Source organism: Myxine glutinosa, chromosome 4, assembly GCF_964187855.1.
Source record: "Myxine glutinosa chromosome 4, kmMyxGlut1.1, whole genome shotgun sequence".
In the NCBI taxonomy this organism is placed as follows: domain Eukaryota; kingdom Metazoa; phylum Chordata; class Myxini; order Myxiniformes; family Myxinidae; genus Myxine; species Myxine glutinosa.
This window is the reverse complement of record NC_136264.1, coordinates 65,155,883-65,179,302: the sequence shown is the minus strand read 5'-3', so window position 1 is coordinate 65,179,302 and position 23,420 is coordinate 65,155,883. Positions and strand designations below refer to the sequence as shown.

The 23,420-nt window shown below is 45.1% G+C and overlaps 1 protein-coding gene across 1 annotated transcript in view; it reads left to right on the top strand.

The window, feature by feature from the left end:
* PDE2A (phosphodiesterase 2A) overlaps positions 1 to 23,420 on the top strand; it is a 376,017-nt gene that overhangs the window by 138,974 nt on the left and 213,623 nt on the right. Inside the window, exons 5-6 of the mRNA XM_068112452.2 lie at positions 7,043 to 7,152; positions 10,617 to 10,669. Of these exons, the coding sequence (XP_067968553.2) occupies positions 7,043 to 7,152; positions 10,617 to 10,669 (163 nt within the window). The remainder of the gene's footprint in view (positions 1 to 7,042; positions 7,153 to 10,616; positions 10,670 to 23,420) is intronic.

The window sequence follows — 23,420 nt, the reverse complement described above, 5'->3', positions numbered from 1 at the left end:
GTCCTCATGTGGGAGACAAAAAGGGGGGACAAGACAGATGAGCGAGGGGTAAGGTCTCAAGGGTACACATCAAAAAGGCAATGCAAGGCGAAATGCGTACGGAGGGCGAAGTGAGAAAGCTCGTCCCTACCGTACGTCACCCCCCTGTTACCTAGCCTACCCTTGCCCTTACCCCATATGTACAAAATCTACACATTACCAATTCGTCACTACTGTCACGTCTTCCCCATATTTCCCCTATACCAAATTCGTCTCCACAATCCCTCTACTTCAAAATTTGCCATCACCAATTCATCATCAATCCTCATAAGGAGGGAGAGATGGAATTACGCACAACGTCACACCCACGTCATGATGCGTCTCACAATCCAAACATTTGCATCATAAAAAATAATCAAAACATGGCATGGTGTGGAGTACCTGTCACCTCAGGTGAGTGGATGCAGATGGTGCGAGGAGATCCTTCATCCTAACTATCCTCTAAATGACTTTAACACACTTTACACTACCCGGGGTCTTTCCCTGCCAATCCATTGGCCAACTTACACTATGGGTTCTGAAAACCAATTCCCATTGGCCAAACTGTGGTGCTTTTCAATTTGGGGTCTCACTCCCCCGATTCATCTCCCGGTGCCCTCGCACAATTTCTGGGCCGCGACGTGTGGTTCTCCCAACAGGTCTACCCACCTGCACACCTCCACCACTGTAGTTGCCACCCGAGCTTACCTAGCTCCTCACCCTAACCTATCTAACTGGGGGCAGCCCCTCTCCTGGCTCTGTCACCCCATGGTGCCCTCTGGCACTGGGCTACCCGGGTCCGTCCTCCGGATCCTCGGGCCCCATCCACAACAACTACTACCGGCTCCCAGAGCCCACCTGCGGCCTCACCTGGCCGACATCCTCACAGTGGTGGAGTGCTCAACCAACTACACACACTAACAGGCTACACGCCCAGCCATTTCCACAACACTAATGCACCCATCCAAATACCATTCTTTCACCTCGCACCACAGATGCCAATATCCAAACCACAATTTACCTGTACCCTCTACCTAACACTTACACTACCCGCCCCGGGTATCCGTGATGGGGGTCCACTCTTCCCCCATTCACACCTTCGCACCATCCACTCCACTCCACAATTTCCACCATACTCACTCCACGACCATCCATTCCAATCCTCCAGACCATTTATTCCATACACCTGTCTTTCATTCACCTGTCGTTGCACACCTGTGCAATCCTACCTGGTGCCACCTGCACCCTCCTCCTCTTCCTGGACCATTTGGTCAACACAACACGCAATCACCACTACTCCCTCATACACTGCTCCACTCACCTGTTGAGTTGCACACCTGTGCAATCACACCTGTTCCATTCTCACCTGTTCAATCCTCACACACACGGCATCATCTCAGCTAACTTCTCCCCTCTGAAACTTGCGCTTCCCAGTCGTCCCTTTAAACTATTGCGCTCCCACGTCATTATAATCCACACTAATCTACCTGCGTCCCCACTACAGGTATCAGTCACTAACTAATCTTAACGTCACCTAAGGTCATCTTCTCTAGATCCCTACACACCATATCCTAACCCACCCGGGCTAGTTTTCACTGCCATACACCCCATAATCTAGTGCTCCTTTGCCCCCCTCTGTGAGGGATGGTGGATTTGCCATCCCACCACATCGGGGGTCTCTCACTACCAATTTCGCTCGTCCAAATCCAACAATTCAAAAATTTTCCATTTACTGCCAATTCTATTCACTTCTCTAAATTTCGTTTTAAATCACTATCACTATCACCATCACCCGTATACTTATTACATCCTCTCGGTGCGCCAATTCACATCTACAGCCCGGCTTCGTACAGCCGAGCAATGAACGCGGGTCGTTTTGTGCCAGCGGCTGGATACGTCCCGCATTCGGGGCAGGGACGGAGGCTTACCCGGGCCGAGATCCCATGCACCACTTCGGCGTGGAGCCATCCAATGTCCCGATCTCGACCTGCCGGCACGTCTCAATAGAAAGTGGTCGCCATGACGACCCTTCCTATCGAGCTGCCCGCTCCGCCTTGTGGAGCCCGGACGCGGCCGCTCCACGCGAGGCCCAGCGTGGATCGCGCACGGCGGTTCTTTCGAAACCGCCGTGGTTCGGATCCCCGCCGGTTCTCGAGGCACGCGAAGCCCGGCACGCACCGAGGGCCCGATCCGGCTAAAAGTCGACCTAACCTTTAACCCGGTTACCGTCGACGCTTCACCTGCAGGCCTACATGCATACGCTACCTCTTTCTTGCTCATACATGCAGCCGTTCCCATTCTCCTCGTACCTTTTCTTTCACACCTCGGTACACTCACTCCGCTCACCGACTTGGTCACACACCTGACCACCGAACACTTTGGCACACATTCGTTGCTCGCACACCTCACCAATACACCGCTTCGCGCCCCCTCCTCGGTCACCTCCTCTGTGACAATCACAGGTGTGCCCTCATTCGCACACCCAACCACGTGCCTCACTACTAACTCAAATGTGCCTTCCCACTCACGCTCTACCATTCCAGGTGTGCATCCTTCTATTCCAGGTGTACATCCTCGCTCACCTGCCACAACCAACTCACGCTCCGTTTCACTCTCACTACTCTCACCTCCAGTCTCGGTCGCGCACTCACCCTTACTCTTGACAGCATGCGCTTTCCCCATGCACCTGTCCGTTACACACCTTTCTCGCGCATCCTCCCGCGCACACTTCTTCGTTACTTCCTCCGTAACACTCACCACAGGCATGCATTCTCCCTTACTCTTGACAGCATGCGCTTTCCCCATGCACCCGTCCGTTACACACCTTTCTCGCGCATCCTCCCGCGCACACTTTTTCGTTACTTCCTCCGTAACACTCACCACACCGCGCTTCCCTGTGCTCCCTCGCACACGCGCTTCGACCAACTCACTCTTGACGGCACACTCACTCCTCGGCGTGCACTTTTTCCTCACACACCCCATGGTCGGACATTCTCGCACACCTCTTTTTTCGCACACCAGACCTGTCACACACCTCACCAACGGCCTTTCACGAACACCCGGATCCAAACCAATCCCCAAGCCGACTGAATCTCCCCTCACATCATATACATTGCCACTCACCTCCGTACCTTGTCTCCGCACCTCCTTTGCCACCTGCAAACTTTTTATTTGGTTAGTGAGCATCACATCATGAGTTGAGCACCGACCTTGCACATATTCCATCACCTCCTCCTGGATTTCTCTCTTAGTTTCTGTCCGTCCCTTCTTAATTTCACTCACCTCTTCTCCCACTTCCTCTAATTTTTGTTTAACCTCTTTTATTTCTCGGTGCGTCTCCTCAAGCTCGTCCTCTAAGGCTACCGTGACCGTCTCTATGTGCATCCTTACCTCCCGGTCCTTCGTCTCCATTACTTCTGTCACCTCGTCCACCCTCATTGTCAGTTCCTCCCTTACCATCTGACATTGCCTCTGCGTCGCTATTAATTCGTTTTTAATTTCTTTTTGTGTCGCCTTTAACCCTCCTAGTACCGCAGTGTTCTTTTGAACCTGCTCCACTAACTTAGTTTGTCCCTCTGTCAGCTGCTCCACCTCCTCCGTCAGATCTTCTATTCCCCCTTGTAACTTAGCCGTATTATTCCTCACTTCTTTCTCTATACGCTTTTCGCCTCGCTTTACCTCCTCGCGTAGCCCCGAGACCTCCTCACTCACCCCTCGTCGTATTTCCTCCATCTGGTTCCCCATCTGTTCGATTTCCCGGGCGGATTGTTCCCCTATTTCCCGCAATTTGTCCTCCATCCTATTTTCTAACCCCATTAACCCATTTTTCACCCCCTCTAACTGATTCTCCTGGGCAGCCATTCTGTTTTCCACCCCCGTTAACCCATTCTTTACCTCTTTTATCCCGTTGTCTAACCCCTCAAAATTATTGTCTAACTTCTCACCGGTACCCCTCGCTTCGTCCCTCATTACCCCCATTTGGTTTCCCATCCTGTTTTCCATCCCTTTGAAATTATCGTCTGTTTTTACCATAAAGGCCATCATCTGTTTCATAAACAGGTTCCAATTCATTGGCATCTCGGGTTCGGCTACCGCGACCATGGGCGTGGCTAAATTTGGTGCCGCAACAACCATGTGCGCGAGGACGCCATCTTGTGCACCTGATACACCCTCAACCACACCTTCTTTACTCTCCTCCACCCTTTCCTCCACATACATTTCCCCGAGGTCCTGGGTCGATTCTACCCCGTCTATCTCTCCCACCGGCATCCCGTCGCCTTGAACAGCCATGGCGCGATTTCAAAATTCGGGTTTTTATACAACAAACAAATTTCGGCTTTATAATTTCGAGCGCGTAAACGCGCTCCGGGTCCGATCTCACTCCTCGACACCAATTGTTATAGATCGCGGTTAGATGTTATAGACCAAGCGGTGGTGTAAGACCGCGACCTAACAAAACTCACCCGATTCACCCAGACTTTGGCCGTATCGCACCGTAGCTGCCCAATGAGGGGAAAAGACAAAAACGACGAATGCAAAGAGGAAAACGAAGGCAAAGAAGTTGGAAATACTACTAAATTTATTTACTATGTACACACATAAGCAAGAAGAAAGCAGGCACGTTTATTTACAGGCACATGAGACGCAGGTGACACAGTGAAAATGATTAGCTTATGCAGACTTGACTTAACTACCCAGGACAGCACAAACAAAGACACTGACTCACTCGGGGAATGCCAGGAATGGCAGAAGGTGGACGGCTGGAGGTGCACGCTTGGTGGAGCCAACACGGAGCTTGGTGGAGCCAACACGGAGCTTGGTGGAGCCAACACGGAGCTTGGTGGAGCCAACACGGAGCTTGGTGGAGCCAACACGGAGCTTGGTGGAGGGGAACGCTCGGTGGAGCCAACACGGAGCTTGGTGGAGCCTTGGTGTGACGGGTTCTCTCTTCTCTGTAAAAGCTCAACCGTCTTGTCTCTGGTAAAAGCTCAACTCTTCCAGTCTCTTGCAAAAGCGAATCTCTCTGACTCCTCTCCACGGCTTGGGCTCCCTTGTGTCTGCCGGTAAAAACTCATCTCTTTTTGCCACACCCCTGCCTTGGGTTATATAGGCCCCCGCCCCTCAACCTTTGCGAACCTCCCCGACCGCTCTTCCTCCGCCCTCTGTAGCCAAACCCCTGGCTCATGGTTGGTCGAGCGGGGCTGGTTCACTCCTCCCCCTCTATGACGAGGTGGAGACACGCCTTTCTTCCCCAACCCTGCCTCGTGGCCAATGGCGGCAATTGGATCGGAGGTAATTGGTGATGGGAATGGAGGGAATCTATCTCTTTCACTGGTGCAATGGAGTATTTCAATTAATGGAAGACACAGCCTTACGCTAATACACATAATAAGGATATAACTGTCAAAAGAAAGGATATATCGTGTCCTGCATGTATGTTTTATGGACTAACTACGGAAACGCCCTTTGACCTTTATACAACCACAAACGGAGGGAGGAGGGGTGATATTTTACAACAACCTCTTACAACAACATTTTACCACAACAACAAAATAAAAAAACATTCTCATATCCACAACAATATGTTTTTTGGTGTCGGTTTGTCTTTTTGTGTGATTAATGTTAGCTCTTTCACGAGCCTCGATCTTGTATACAAAAAAAATAAAAAATAAAAAAATAATTTTGACATTAGTGTATCACCCCAAGCCACAGGCTTACATCTATGGTAATGATGCCATCGATAGCTTAATTAATATGAACAGAGGCAAATAAGTGGCTATTTTATTGAGGTTGCTGCAGAAAATGTCATTCATTTGACGTTAATGAATCAAAAGTGCTGGGTTTTGATAAATTAGCAATGATTGGAGTTATTTTATGTGCTGCTTGGAATATGCTTTGCTTGGGTGAGTTTTAGAGTAGTGCTTACATTACAAAGATCAAACAGTCATTGTGGATTAATCAGTTAAACAGTTGGCATGGTGCCAGGCAAATGTAAAAAGTAAATTGGATTTTTGGATGTAACATCAAAAGGAAGGGATACCAGTGTAAAAACAGCCACCTGTGATGTGTAGCAACCTTAAAAAGAAAAGAAAAACATGATCACGAGATTAATGGGCATATTGAAATTGGCAGATTGAAAAAAAAAAACATTTCAGAATATCTGATAGACATTGGTAAATGTTAATTCAACAAAGAGCTTAGCCTGGGAGTTAATCATTTGAGATTGTCAAAAAACACCAATGTTGCATTTATTGCATGCAGTGAGTTATTGATGTGAACGATCTACCATGAACGATGCCAACCAAATAATGAGTGAAAAACCTTCAAAGGGAACCACAAAAGTGCAGAGTCAGAAGACGAGAGGCTTACATAGGGTGCCCTCCATAAATATTGGAACAGTGAAGTCAAATTTGTTATTATTGCTATATACTCAAGAAATTGGGATTTTATATCAAAAGATGAATGTGAGGCAAGAGTACAGAAAGTCAGCTTTTATTTTTTGGTATTTCTATGTATATGTATTTCTATGTAAGCCTGGTGTTGGGCTAGCGGCTAGGGTGCCAGCTTAGGATCCCTAGGATCCTGGGTTCGAATCCCGGTCGATCGCTGAATCAACGCCAGTGGGGTTGACTCAGCCTGTCATCCTTCCGAGGTCGGCAAATTGAGTACCAGTTCACTGGTAATTCCCTGTTTGTCGTAAAAAGGCGACAAAAAGGGTTGGCGGCAGGAAGGGCATCCGGCCGTAAAACATTGCTTCAAAAAGGGGACCCCAAAAAACAACAACAACCACGGTCCCCGAAAAAGGCCAACCCCTGCTTTGCGGGGAAAAATGGCCTCTAAAGGTGTTTTTTATTTATTTTTAAATGTATATGTTTTACCATTGTAGAACAATAGCACTATGTTCAGTCCTCACATTTTAGGTCATTTCATGTAGACCAAGAATAAGGTCAATTATTGTTATAATTTTGCAATATCGATCCATCGTGTGTGTAAGAAATAAATGTTATTTTTGTTGTGTGTGCAGAGACGTGTTGGAGAAGCCAGTGCTTACCGAGTGTGATGGACTGCCTGCCCACACCATACTGCACCCGGCCCTCACTCCTTTTGCTGCCCCACTACCACCGGACAAGATAGGCAAGGATTGATTGTCCTATACTCCTCTTGCATCTGTCTGCACTGTTTCATAGCTATGAGAACTTTTTGTGCCTTCACAGTGTCTACTTATTACAAGCAAGAAAATTCCTGCATATTAAATTCTCGTATATTATTCCTAGACATTCCATAAAATTCTCATTTGGCTTGCTCAGAAAACTGACCTCATGTATGAAGCCCATGAAGAGCACGTTCTTTTGTGTAAGGCAATAAACCTCAGAGTAATCTGAACTAGCAGGGACCCTTCAGAACTTCCGCACAATGTAAAATGTGACTTCAAGTCCTCAAGCCCCCACACCCCCACACCCCCACAAACACAGTCATAAACCCCCCTCCCAAAACCCAAGTCAGCCTCCCTCCCCCAACCCAAATTCCAAGTCCTCAACCTTCCCCTCTCAATCCTAAGGCTTCAATCCCATCCCCACTCCAAGCCTTCAAATCTCCTTCCCATCCCCCCTCCTCCACCACAACTCAACCTACCGCCCCCCCCCCTCCTCCACAAAGCCTCAACCTCCCCTTCCCAGCTCTGTCCCATATTTGCTCTTTCCCCCTCCCAACCACAACTCTGTCCTCCCCTAACCCCTCAGCATTCCCACATCGATCATTGAATATTTATTCATTACCTCGGCAGAATATTTAACTCTTACCCTATCCCTATCACTGACTTCACAGAAACCACGATCGAAACAGTAACAGCATGGCTCCTACAAGTCATGGCCCATCACGGTCACCTGTTCAACTCACACTCCCGCGAGTTGTGCGGAAACACCATGGAATTTCAACTCTCAAGTGACCATGAGCAGGCTAATTGGGCCAATAAACTACCCCAAACCAATTACCTTCTTTCTGGTGCATATATGCACATCATTAAAAGTAAATAACAATGGATTTTTTTCTTTCACAATCTCGCAAAATTCCCAGAACTCCTTGGACAAAGATCTTTATAATGACATGGGTGTTATGGTCCCTGGTTGAGTCGGTTAAGAGAGTAGAAGCAAGGACCTGCGCTACCTCCACGGTAAAACTCCTTGCTCGAGAGGGTGCCACATAGTTATTCGTGTGGTGTATAAGGCAACAGACTGCTGCCTCGATCGCTCCAATTTAAAAAAAGAATAACCCGGGTTTGAAGTAAAAAACAAGCCTACTACCTAAATGCATATATATGTTACATTGTGGTTATATAACTTGGATAGATTCCAATTGCACTAGCCCATAGGCTGACACCAGAGGCCTGAAGTTTAATGACTGAATCCTGATGCCGATACTTATGGTGACCCTCACAAGGCCCATGATGCCTATCGCCCCCAACCTTTCGATATTTGATGATCCTTTCAACAGTCACTTTGGTTGTTTTACAATGAATGGGAAACGTATAAGGAGGGCATGGTGATTGTGACAGCTCCAAAGATGTCTTTGGCTTCACATATCGCCAAAATGGCAGCCCTATGATTTTTCAGGTTACAATTGTGGGTGGAAATGGATAAGGCAATATAATAGGTAAGATAATGTACAGGTAAGGCAATGGATAAAGCAACAGATAAGATAAGGTATACAGGTGAGACATTGCATCAATTGATCAAAGATCACTCCATGTAGCTTTTCTTTGTTAACAGATTATTTTATTACCTTCCCCACCACTGGTGGATGGAGGTTATGTTTGGACCCCTGTCTGTCTGTCTGTGAGCATGATATCTCAAAAAGCTATGGGCGGATTTGGAAGAAATTTGGTGGATAGGTTGGGTGTGTGACGAGGACAAATTAATTCGATTTTGGTGAAGATCCAGAAACTGATCTGAGAGTTTTTTTTTTTTTTAAATGATTCTTTCACCATTGAGAGAGAGGGCCAAAATGAAATAAAGTAAAGCATGGTATTTCAAAAAGTTGTGGACAGATTATGATAAAACGTGGTGGATGAAATGGGTAGGTGACAAGAACAAGACAATTCGATTTTGGTTCATGCCCGGATGCAAATCTGGCCTATCAGTGGGATACAAAACGTAAACTGTTCAGCCTGGCGGAGGGAGGTATGTGCTCCTAACGAGTGCCATTCTAATTTTGATAGTTTTTGCCATTTCTGTTTATGTTTGGGAATGACTTGTGATGACGTCTATCATTATGAATGGCAGACAGCAAAGGACGATTCAATGAAGAGGAAAACGAGTGGATCAGAGGATGTGATTCAGACATCTGTTAGAGTATTGTATACAACTCATTCAATGTGTTTGTTTTCAAAGTTCTGCGGTCAGTGAAGTTGTGCTATTTTCATTTGCGTTATTGAATAGATGCACACAATATTATCCATGCGGGTGAACTATACTCTGAAGTCTAAATGATTGGATTACTTGACAATATTGTGAAAATTCACCAACAATTGAAATTCTAATCACTTTCTAAACCTCTACAATATGATGATTTATTCTTTTCTCGAGTCAATTGGATCCATTGCCTTACTTGTATGGAATTGCGATTCCAATAATGCCCCACTCAATCTCGAACTATAATTGGATCATCCAGCTTTAGATTCACAATTTATTTTCAGCAGGATCAACAATTCAATTGGCTGCTTTTTCACAATGGTGAATTGTTACTCTCTGGCTTGCAATTAATAAAATTGCAGCCAATTAAACATAGCATACAATGCCATCACATCCAATAAGTGATGACTGCCTGACTTACACGCTTTTGTCTGATTGCTCCTTCGTACTGTAAATGTCAAATCTTATAGTATTTTCAGATTTTTATTTGTATGGAGCACCTGGCTGATGATTTCATCATTTTATTTCCACGGTGCACCCTTTGAGCTTCTGATGCAATGGCTGCACATATTTTACAACGTGAATATAACACGTCGCCACAGTGCTGACCCTTGCTAGTTTACTCTTTCCAAAAAGTTACTTGAGCTTTTTAGCATCAAGAAGGGAATGCTAGTATATGGGACAGCTGGCTTAATGTCCTCTCTGAAGGACAGCACCTTCTTTGATTAAACGCCCTGCCTGCTGCAAAGCAATAGGATGGCGGTTTATATTCGGTTGGGGAATTGAACCCACACGAGACTGCTGAGTGTGAAAACTCATGAGCTATCCTATTAGCCTTCAGATAATATTCACGTTCATCGACCTCGCATGGTCTTGCATTGTGCTCCAATTCATGTTCAATCGCACCAAAAGCAAATTTTCAATGTGCGCCGTGCGTACATGTGAGGAATGAGTACAATTCCCACTTTCGAGTCAGCACCCCCGTGTCCACAAGCCAATATAAGACTCCCCGGGTGTGAATAAATCATTCTGCAAGCGAGATTAGTCAGAAAGATGCTTACAAGTGAAGAAGGAATCTGATGCATTACAATTAGTTTTGATATTATTTTAAAATATTTTTATTGATCATGTATGATTTTGAAAATGTTTTTTGTTATGCATCCATCCTCTCCTCTCCCCTTTCTGATTTAGTGGAGATCCTTCCAGTCATTGACAGCAACAATGCAGTCTTGCTGGTTGTGCTGGTATGTTGCAAAACCAGTAGTGTGAGTAACAGTCATCATTTTCATGGCAAATACATAATATTCAGCAAAGATGCTGATCTTTTTAAGATCTGTGCAATGATAATGCTTGGTAGTAGACATATACATATATATATATATCTATATATATATATATCTATATATATATATATATATATATATATATATATATACATATATATATATATATATATATATATATATATATATATATATATATATATATATATATATATGTGTGAAGAAGCAGCTCTTCGTTTGGAAAAGAAGTCCACAAATAGCCTGAAAAATGACGCAGCTTTTTATTAAAACCAACTTATACAGATCCGGAGGAGACAAGACATCTACAGCAAGATCCAGCTTCATGCCAAGTCAAGCCTTCCTGGAAACACATTGATTCTCATTCACTTATATATGAATACGATTATCAGAAAATCTCCGAGAGAACAAAGCGACTGGCGAGAGTCCCTCCCACCGTTATCCGCTGTCATTCGGGGGAGTCAGCCCTTCCTTATCATTCGGACCAAATGTTTCTCTGGGCTCCGAGAAAACAGAAATGTAACTCACAAAGAGAAGAGTGCATGCTTGGCCAAACAAACCCATATATTTTATGGGTTTGTTTACATGAGTAATTCAAAGCATGTTTATACAGAGTCATGCGTCGCTGTGATTAATACAAAATATATATGGTTAACGATAGGTTTATGTCTGCAATCTAAACATTCTACTAGCGTTACGCAAAATCACGCGCATGTGGGCGTGGTTTTACGACCGGCCTTATCTAGCCTCGAAAAAGCACACGTATACAATTTGTCCAGCACGACCGAAGCGAGCCTTTCCTCATCCAAAACTAAAACGAAGCAAAAACCCTTTATTAACTTTATGAAAATAGCATTTTTAAACAACATTTAAATCATAACACATTAGCAACCAACGTCTATAACTGAACTTTAGGCAATAACAAATCTACAGCTTGACATTCCTTCCTCTTGTCTCGTCGAGACAAAGTATCTTAAGAGACAACGTGCCACATCGGGCTTTATTGAAAAATAATTGTGTAATGCGGGTATCTCCCAAGGGCATATCGTGCGCCCAAAGCGCCTCGCCCGTGCATTTGGCGAGCGTGTCGTGTGGTGCGTGCTCGGAGCCTGAGGGCTCAGAACATGAAAGTCCATTAACGTTTCGGATCCACAACGAAGGTGTCTGGTCCAGATGAGGTTCTGCTCCGCCAGAGGGCCACCACCTCCCCTGCGGAACTTGCTCCCCCCACCCTTTGCAGACCCAGTCCTTGCAGATCTTCGAAGTTAATCAACGATCATGCCCATGAGGTCCCTCACGTGCTGCTGTTCTGGGGAATACATAATATTGTCAGTATCTTGTGTCTCAATTTCCTGGTCAGGGTACAGAGCGTAAAAATCCGATTTACTTGAAGCATTTGAACTTAATACATATGAAGCAAAGAGAGGAACTTCCTTTATGTCAAAGTCTCCCTTGGGCGCCTGGTCGGCTTGCGGGTCTAGGATATCCTCGTCGGGTCCCTCGACCGCCAGACCCAGCGTCGCAATCAGATCCATAGTTGGGTTGAAAGGGGGCGTGCAGCTGTCAGCTTGTAATACATAAGCAGCGTTAGCCAGTACACGCAAGGGGTTTATAGCACAAGTATCACAGTCATCACATACACCGTTACAGGCAGCAGCCAGTTCCCACATGGGATCCGCACAAGTATCACAGTCATTACAAAATTCAATGCAATTTTCTGGAGCGCCGGTCGCAACTGCCTTGTTGAAGGACCCGTTCAGGTCGACGGCCTCTGTGGTCAGAGCCATAGTCGTTGTCGGCGGCTTCTTCACTTTCCATCCTGTAAAATACTTTCTCATACAGAGGAGGACTAGAGATTTCATTAGTGCCCCCCAAATTACTACCCCGATTATCACAGCCAGTGCGGTCAATAACCACTTCACTATGGTGCCCGTCCATCCCTGGAACCAGTCAGTGAGCCAGCTAAATGTATAAGAATTTTCGCGCGCGATCCGATCGATCGTCAGGGCGTGGCTAGTTTCCCTTAGTCTCACTATTGCGGCTGACACTCCTTCAGATGGATCGGGTATGTAAGTGCAACATTTTCCCTCTATAATTCCGCATACCCCTCCTTTCTCTGCCAAGAGCATGTCCAAAGCCACCCGATTCTGCATCACCATTGTACGCATGTGAATCACCGTATCCAATAGTATGTCATGAGCCGTAGCGGTGTCGTTTGCCACCTTTTCTAGGGCCAAAGCCAATTTGTCTATCCGGAAACTATCCATGACTGTGCCCGCTCCTGGGAAGAAGAAACCAAACACCTTTTCCCATAGACTCCCGTGTAGTTTAGTGGTTCCATCTTCGTTCATGACTGACCTCTTATAACGCCTGTCCAAGGACTTTGGGTCTAGCTCATCCAGTATCTCAACGTCAGGAAGGACTGAACCCAGATAACATGTGCCCCCCCAATTATTTGGTAAATAGGGGTAAGCCTTGTCGCCGCATATAAACATTGTCCCATGGGGTGGGACCAGGTGGGTGGATAAGCACTGGAGTCCCTTTACCACCCCATTAATCCTACTAACCCCCCTAGAGAATGTTATAGCCGTTATGTTGTGGTTGTGTTTATCTTGCAGTACTATTCGTAATGTAATCCCCGAGCTCCCTTGTCCCAGCTTCCCGGGGAGAGTGTAGGCGCATTCTGATTCTCCCATACGCAAGTGGCCGGAACCCTGGAGGCAGACCCTCCCTTTCTGTGGTTTGACCCAGACGGGGGCAGGCCTCTCGGCCACATGGGCAATCATTGACGGGCGATAATTAAATTGTCGATTGCAACTCTTGCCGTTGTCAACCCCTTCTCTTTCCAGCGTGGTGACTAAACATGGGGAATCGATAGGTTGTGAGCAGAGGTCATTGAGGGACAAGGGTAGCACTATCATGTGTATTCCTGTGGTGCCTGCTTGGGGAAAGCGCATGCACGACCAGCAGTGTGTCCTATTTTGAATTGTTGCCACTTCCCTGGCCACTTTCCAATATGTGTTTTCACCCTTCTTTGGGGCCTTATTCTGGGGTTGTGGCGTGAGTATGTATTCGATGCATGGTATGTAGTTCTTTTCGCCACCGGCCGCGCCAGGGGTCCAGACGCTGCACCGGACCTGCATGGTCATGTCTTTCCCTAGGCGTGTGCGTGTTTGTAGCTTAAAATCAGGGGTTCCCCATTGGTATCCTGGTTGGGCCAAGGTCTTAATGCTAGCTTGCCCGTCTTCCCGGAACTCTCGTTATTTTTGCTTTTGTAGCTACGGCTACGGTTGGGCTACGTTGCTTTTGTAGTACCATGCCAACGCGTCCAGGCCCTGCCGACAGTGCTAGCCAATTTATGTTCACCCAATTTGTGTGCAGGGCTTTCTGTTCGAAACATGGTAGTGATACTCTTTGTCCCCATGTTACGGTGAGGTGTCGGGTTTCGTTTTCGCATCTATTGGAATCGGAGTTTCCCCTAGCTGCTGTCGCTATCAATAGTATTGTACCTATGATTAGGCCCATCCTTACTGTGGTTGCTGTGGTGTAGTGTCTGGTGCTTGTATGGCCAACTTACAGTGCGTGGCGTGGATCCACGAAGTCTTGCCCTCGCAAAAGACTGCCGTTGGTGTAGTCAGCAACACCTGGACTGGTCCCTTCCACCTTGGTTCCAAGGCGTTCTTGCAGGTGAAGTGCTCCACGAACACCTGGTCTACAGGTCTCCAATTCATAGATTCAATTCATTCAATTCATTGTTTCATAGAACACCTTTTCTCCAATTTCCTAATCCACTTTTTTCAAGTGGATCCAATTTTATCCAATATTCAATTTTTAAATTCAATCCCATTTAATCCAGTCCAATTCAAAATAAATTCAATCCTTCTCTCAGCATCCCATTACCTGTTTCCAACATCAATAAAAATAAAATTATAAAATTAATAAAAATCAATCATCTCAACTCTCAAATCAAATCAAAAAATCAATCAAAATCATAAAAAAATCAATAAAATAATAAAAATAAACGAAAATTACTTCAGCGAGAGTTTCAACTAGAATTAACACAAACAAACCACCATTAACCTCCATTAACACAAACAAACCACCATTAACCTCCATTAACACAAACAAACCACCATTAACCTCCATTAACCTCCATTAACCTCGCCCTATTATTTATTTATTTTCACGAATAAACAAATAATAGAAATAACCTGGTCTACTTCCAATTTCAATTCTGGTCAGTTCTGGTGTCTGGTCACACACAATGTTTTCCTCACCCACTGTGATTCGCTCAAAATAGATTCTCACTGTTATGTCTGAAATTCGTCTCATGAAAACCCATTCAAGAGTCCGGTGTAACAGATAGCCAAACACATAGACACGCCGAAGACCCCAGGGTACCCATCAAACTAGCTTGTCCCCAGATCCACAACACAGCGAAACATGTAACTTTACTAAAACTAGAACGGGCACTCGGTAGAGCGCATACCTTCGCCGCAGCTACTTTTGTTGCCAAAATAAAAGACTACAAGATCTGTGTAGCAAAGCCACACCTACGTTGTCATGCGGGAAGATTTGTTTCAAATTAAACCATTCTATCCCGCCAAAAGTTTGATATTGTAATCACATCCATGACCTTTTCATGACCTTGACCTTGACCTTTGACCCGATCGATTCCAAAATCTAATCCGGATAATAACCTATCATCCCACCAAATTTCATGCGAATCGGTTGAATACTTTTTGAGTTATGCGAATAACATACACATACACACACACACAGACATACAAATACACAGCGATCAAAACATAACCTTCCGCTTTTGCGAAGGTAATAATCCCTTACTCATAACTAATACTCATAATAACTCATAATTACTTATGTAATTACTCATGCCAATACTTACTTAAAATAATGTAATATCCCAATCTTCACCCCCTATGCAAATCGAAGTACCCCGGACAATCCACAACCAATATCAACCACTGTAGCCGCCTTCCCGATTCCAGGCAGCCACACGCAGCCACATACATCTCCCTCCACGTCACACAAGACAACAGCCAACGAGTGTGTCCACCACACAGAAACCTTTGGCAATGCAACAACCGAACTCCCAGACAACCAACAACAAAACCCAATCCATCTCCATGGCTCATCAAGCAGTTCCAACTTAACCCAGCTTCACATACCGATTTCCCCAAAAACTCGTGAAACTTCACCCCCATTCTGGAAAAACCCTGGACTAAACCCTGACACCCTAAATAACTTCAGACTCATCTCCAACCTACCCTTTCTGTCAAAAGTTTTGGAACGTGCTGTGGCCACTCAACTCAAACATCACCACTCTGCCAATAACCTGTATGAAACATCCCAATCCGGATTCTGCTCCAGCCACAGTACTGAAACTGCTCTCCTCAAAATCACCAGCGACCTTTTCTCTCCTCTGGCGCCGGCAACCTCAACATTTTCATCCTCCTCACCTCAACGCCTCCTTTGACATCATCAATCACACCATCCTCCTCACCCTGTTTAGACCAGCTTGTGCCTATTAAACCCAAATCAGTTCACTCCCAAGCCCACAAGGACCACCTACTACTCTCAAATTATCCACTCTGGCTCCGGAATCCCAAAAGCACTCTTCTCTACAATAAACAAACTAAATAAACAAATAAATAAACAAACTTTACAACGTGAACAAACTCCTCAGCGCCCTGGATACCACCACCTGTCATTCAGAGTAGACAACAGCATCTCCTTTCTGGCTTTCAGCATCTCCTTTCTCCTTTCTGGCATCCAAATAAAATTCTGGCTTCAAATCAACTTCCTCGAACTTAACTATGATAAATCTAAATTAATCTTCGTTTGCCCCAAAACCACTCACCAAATCCACCCATAACTTTGCCCCCAACATCGATGGTCATTTGAACACAAATTGAACAAAATTAATCGAACAAAACACTTCCATTAACTCGACATTCTTTTCACAGCACAAAGTTCACTTGAACATCCTTTTCCTGGATACTCCCTCTTTATTTTTATACCATACCATGCTTCTCCACTTGCAACCCAAATATTTTCCATGAAATAAATAAAATGAATTTTATGAATCTTCTCATTATTCGAAAGTTTACAAAATGTCCCAAATCTGTATATTATTTTCTACTGTGGTTATATTAAACCATTATTTTACAAAATCCAACTTTCAATAAACTGAAAAATGCTTCGCCATGGAATAGTCCACCACTCATATAAATAATCATAAGAGTTCTGCGAAACATCTCCATCTTTAAAACTTAGCCAACCAATTTTAAACCACATGTTTTCCCCCCAAAAAACAAGTCACATTCTTTGTATATTGCCAACATTGTTCATCGTTTAAGTATCATCCAGAACTAAATTTTTATAAACCATCAACTTGTAGATGCATTTATTTATATCCCATTAACCCAAGAACTCTCAATTGCTTGGTTATATTTTAGTAATGTCATATATCCATATTTCTTTTCCAAAATGTTCCTGATATACACATTAATCCCATCTGTCTTTGTTTCCAGATGAACTCAAATCAGGAAATCAACACAAATCCTTATTACCTCCAATCAATCACACTGCACATCATTCCCCGTCCTTGATGGATAATTTTACATCCAGATGGGCACAGCATCCCATTTTTGGCGACCCAGCCCTGAAACAAGCCCCTGGACTCCTTGCAGGCTGGACCAAAACCCCTGGACGAGGTTGCATCCCAGTACTGACTCTGCTGCCTTCTTGCAAACCACTTCAACTCCATGAATTTTACATGTTTCGTGAACAGAACAAAGCCCTCTGTAATCGTCAGATTGAACCTGCCCCAAACCCGTCCATATAAACTCCATTGTTGTCCTGTCCATCTCTCTGTGTTATATTTACATTTTGTGACTCACAGCTCCACATCGCAAAATGCTAGCTTCTACGAATCCAACAACCGTATAACTCCACAGACAGGCAAACACAACCACATCCTCCTCGCGCCCACACCTTGGCACAAGCCACACCACATACCGACAGTTGAAACCTCGATATTCCTCTTTCCTCGGATAAGCGTTCTGTTGAAAACGTGACATTTCTGCTCAAATTATTGAATTTTAATAACTTAACCTTACCAGCATCGCTCGCCAGCAAACCCTTTGTCCGGCGCATCGATCAACACAAATCCTTCGATGCATCTTCCAGCCGCCACTCCGCACTGTACCTCACTTACTGTTACTGTATGAACAAGACTTCCTGTTGGAACTTGTCACCGGAAATTAATTACTCTGTCTTGAAATCGTTTATTTTAGCGTTTAGAAAATCATTCTAGAAATCGAATTTAGTTTGGAAATCGTTTCTTCCCCTTATATAAATCCATTTTAAATAACGTATTCCTTTTGTGACATTGCATGGCATGTATGTCGCAGGTGCCCGCTATTCTGACATGGCTCATGACTCATGTCTAATTCTGACATGAAGATGAAGGACAAGAAGATGAAGGATGAAGGACATGACATGAAGAAGAAGATTCTGACAAGATACTGACATGAACGTCCGACATCCAGCAAAGTCGAAATGACCCACAATGCATTTGGGCACACATCCTCCTCTGAGAGTGGGCGAGTTATCGCCGGCACTCTGAGCAAATCTCATACAGCACACCCGTGACTCGCGGCTCGCTCGGCTCCTGCCCGAACGCACAATATCCCTCTACCCAAACTTCCACGGAGCCGCACGGCGGAAACACAGGTTTGTACCACACTTTAATTAAACGTACATCGCCAGGATTCTCGGATAGACGTAAATTTCACAACACACATGACAAAAATCCGATTTAAATTCAGAGATCGCCGATCGACCTGGCACAACCATCTCAACGCGACGACGCCACGCCGCCCTCCGTCCTGGCGCGCACCCTCGTGCCTCCACACGAATCCCAACACTCCCTGCACGCCGCTCTATTCGCGTTCACGGCGGGGTTTACCTCACGTTGGGACATGCAGTCGGCTGTCATAACATAGAGCTGTCATAACAAATCTACGACCTGACATGTAGTGAGCTGTCAGAACATTGAGCTGTCAGAACTCATCCCTAGCTCGTAAACATCGCAAAAAACAGGATCTCCGACGCTCCACCTCCCCGACCCCAATGCACTATATGACACCAATTCCAAAGGTGAGCTGCCTCAGCGATACATCCCACACATACAATCCACAATATCTGCCATTGAATGAACTCTTCAATTCAAGTAAAACACACATATTGATTCGAATTCTGAATTTAGTTCAACAAATTCCAAATTTCTTGCCCGACTGCCACTCGAAAGAAAAAAACAGCCCATCCTGCAACCATCTCCAAGAAACCGCTTCATATCAACAGTAGATCGACAAGGGCACTCCGAGTGCTTTCCTGACCCGATTTATATCAATTCGCTTCCCAAACAACTCCCAAACAGATGACAGACAAATACATTGGCCAGATACACACGTCAATTAACATCCCAATATACATTCATTCCTCATTCATATACTCATAGAAGTCTCCCAGACTTCGCGCGAAACTCAGATCGACTCAAATCATGCCTTTCTCCAGCCACTCCCAAACAATCTTTGCTCATTCATGTTACGTCTCTCATTCAAGGAAAAGGATTTTTGGGACGGGTTGGACGGGGGTGGGTTGAGGTGAAAAAAGGGAAGGCAGGGCGGGGTGTTGGGGTGTTGCCTAGAGCCCCGGGACTGAGCTCAGGTCTTGGGGGGGTGGGGGGTGTTGCCTAGAGCCCCGGGACTGAGCTCAGGTCTTGGGGGGTTGGGGGGTCTTGGTCTGGTATCTGGTCCAGCGGCATCACTCGCTGTTTTACTTGTTTAACTGCTTACTTACTTGTCCTCTGGCCAGGGATTATTTAAATCTTTAGTTAACACAGCCCAGTCCTTTAATGGTCTTACCGCGGCAAAATGATGCCTCTTAAACATGAAAGATGCCGGGGTTCCCTTAAGGGGTTCCCTTTCTTTCATTAGCTTGCTTCCCATCTTATTGCTCTGGGCTGATCCTTCCTGGAAAGTTCTCGGCCTGGCTCAACCTTTACGGCTGTCCGACCTCACTTTTCCCCCTTCCCTTGTACCGAACGTTATCTTCACCGATATCCTGCGCAAATCCTTTTACTGGCCATGTTTTTTTTTTTGGCCCTTCTAAGTTAGCCACAGCCCTTCGTTCCCTGGCATGCAATGGCATACCCCATCTTGTCTCTGGGCTGTTCCTTCCTGGAAAAATCTTGGCCACCTGGCTTCAGCCTATATGGCTGTCCGACCTCATTTTCCCCTCCTGGTGCTAACTGTAACTTTAAGCTTACTGTTAAGTCCTTACTGGTATCCTTACTTGTTTATCCTGGCTTTAACAAAGCCACGTCATTCTGAGGCCTAAAATGAGCCTTTACTTACAATTTCTGTTCGAGTGCAGGCAGCGCGGAAGACAAGGAGACTGAACCCGCTCGAGGGAGGAAGGTACGAATTTGGAATAATAGCCCTCTGATATAAAACAACTCCCACCTTTAATCAAATCCGCGTGCCGGCGCCGGCCTCAGGCAGCCTTCCTCCTGTCCCTCGGGCTCCGTTTCCCGTCGTCCGGTGCTGACCCCACTCCTGGTACCATCTGTGAAGAAGCAGCTCTTCGTTTGGAAAAGAAGTCCACAAATAGCCTGAAAAATGACGCAGCTTTTTATTAAAACCAACTTATACAGATCCGGAGGAGACAAGACATCTACAGCAAGATCCAGCTTCATGCCAAGTCAAGCCTTCCTGGAAACACATTGATTCTCATTCACTTATATATGAATACGATTATCAGAAAATCTCCGAGAGAACAAAGCGACTGGCGAGAGTCCCTCCCACCGTTATCCGCTGTCATTCGGGGGAGTCAGCCCTTCCTTATCATTCGGACCAAATGTTTCTCTGGGCTCCGAGAAAACAGAAATGTAACTCACAAAGAGAAGAGTGCATGCTTGGCCAAACAAACCCATATATTTTATGGGTTTGTTTACATGAGTAATTCAAAGCATGTTTATACAGAGTCATGCGTCGCTGTGATTAATACAAAATATATATGGTTAACGATAGGTTTATGTCTGCAATCTAAACATTCTACTAGCGTTACGCAAAATCACGCGCATGTGGGCGTGGTTTTACGACCGGCCTTATCTAGCCTCGAAAAAGCACACGTATACAATTTGTCCAGCACGACCGAAGCGAGCCTTTCCTCATCCAAAACTAAAACGAAGCAAAAACCCTTTATTAACTTTATGAAAATAGCATTTTTAAACAACATTTAAATCATAACACATTAGCAACCAACGTCTATAACTGAACTTTAGGCAATAACAAATCTACAGCTTGACATATATATATATATATATATGTATATATGTACAGTATATATGTATAGTATAACTAATCCTGAGCTACAAAAGTATTGGAAATCCCGTAATGGCCATCTTACCTGCCACAAAAGAAGTTGTGTTCGCAGCTCAGTAGATCGTGCAAAAACACACTGCAGTGACCATGAACAACGCTGGATGGAAATGCTGCACATCAATCAACTACTGCGAGAAAACCACTATCCAAATGCATTTATCAAATCTTGTCGCCGGAAATCCAAAGACAACAACAACAACCATCCAACCACACCACCACACACAGTGGCACTTCCATACATACAACACACTTCTGAAACTACACGCCGCATTCTACGTGAATACAACATCAACATCACCCACAAACATCCTTACGAGCACAGCTGTCAAAGCCAAAAGACCAGGTGAACAAATTTGACAGAAAGAATGTCATCTACAACATACAATGTGAAGATTGTGAAGCCAATTATGTGGGCCAAACATCCAAACGCTTAACCACAAGGGTAACTGAACACCAACGTGCTGTAAGACGACAAGACAGGTTGTCATTGGTTGCAACACACATGCACACACACCAACACACATTCTCATGGAATCAGACTACGATCCTTGGCACAGGATCTTTGAGAGTGAACCGCGAGATTGTCGAGGCCTGGTACTCTGATTAAAAACTCCATCAACCGACACGTCGACTTGCATCCCACATACATAACACGACACAATCAATTACAACGTCAAAAACGGCAGAGTCATTTGAATGCAGGGAAGCCCTGTGATTGGCAAGGACTTGGACCAATCCATCACATGAACCGTCCCCAACGGAACTTAACGGTTAACACCACACTCAATGCCTCTGAAGAAGAGAACTAGTTTGTTCTTGAAACGTCAGGCTATTAATGAAGAATTTTAATTATTTTACTGCTCAGTGTGCTATCATTTACCATATGAATCCTCAGCTACAAATCTTTCCACATCTACAGTATGTATGTATATATATATCTCTATATATAAAGGAGGAGTGTCTGTCTGTCTGTCTGGATGTCCGCTTATAACTCAAGAACTACACATCGGAGAAAAGTTTTAGACACAGATTCGGAATCAGCATAAAATTCCGGTGGTTATAGGCTACGTTTTATTTTAATATCAATGGTTTAAAAAACCGGGCCAGCTGCAATTCCATGGTGTAGTTTGTGGCGGCGCTATTGCCCCTTTCCGATCCCGCGGTTGCGCATACGTACAGTATACTGTACGTACATATTTATATTTTTTTAATGTGCTTTTTATTGCATTTTAAATTGTTTTTTTAGCTTCTTTTATTGTTAATTTATGTACTATTTTATTTATTTTAAATATATATTTAAGGAAAACAAATGTTTTCACGTCCGTAGGAGTGACGTAAAGTCGCACATAATGACAAAATGCGTGCCATTTTTTCGCGCCAAGAACGAATAAACGGTTGTTTTTTTTAGTTGAGATTTTATTCGAATTCGAATTCCATTAAATTTCAACTGTTGGAAACAATAATCATTTCAACTGTTGGAAATTGAAATAATTATTGTTTCCAACAGTTGAAATTTAATGGAATTCGAATTCGAATAAAATCTCAACTAAAAAAAAAAACGTCGCGTTTTAAAATTATGACGTCATCAGCGTATTTCGGAACGTTAATTTTTCAACTTCATATTCGGAATCAGTACGTCCCAGAGAAACTACAGCACACCTTAAATGTTTAAAAAACCTTCGGGTTTTAAAATTATGACATCATCAGCGTATTTCATAACGTTAATTTTTCAACTTTGACGACAATGACTTCCGACTTCCGGGTTCGGAATGTGGGACCAATGCCATTTGACAGGGAATAAAAAATAAATGCGACATTCAATTGACGACAATGACTTCCGACTTGACTCCCCCCTCCCCCCTCCTCTCCCCCCTCCTCTCCCCCCTCCCCCTCCCCTCCCCCCTCCCCCTCCCCCCTCCACTCCCCCCTCCCCTCCCCCCTCCCCCCTCCACTCTCCTCCCCCCCTTCCCCCCTCCACCCTCCCCTCCCCCTCCCCCATCCCCCTCCCATCCCTCCCCCTCCCCCCTCTTCTCTCCTCTCCTCCTCCCCCTCCCCCTCCCCCCTCTTCTCCCCTCCCCCCCTCTTCTCCCCTCCCCCCGTCTTCTCCCCTCCCCACCCTCTCCTCCCCGTCCCCCTCCCCTCCCTTCCCCCGCCCGGCAATGCCGGGTACTTCCCATGGCCAGCTGTATGTGGGCTGCTCGAGGGTTGGAAAACCAAGCAAT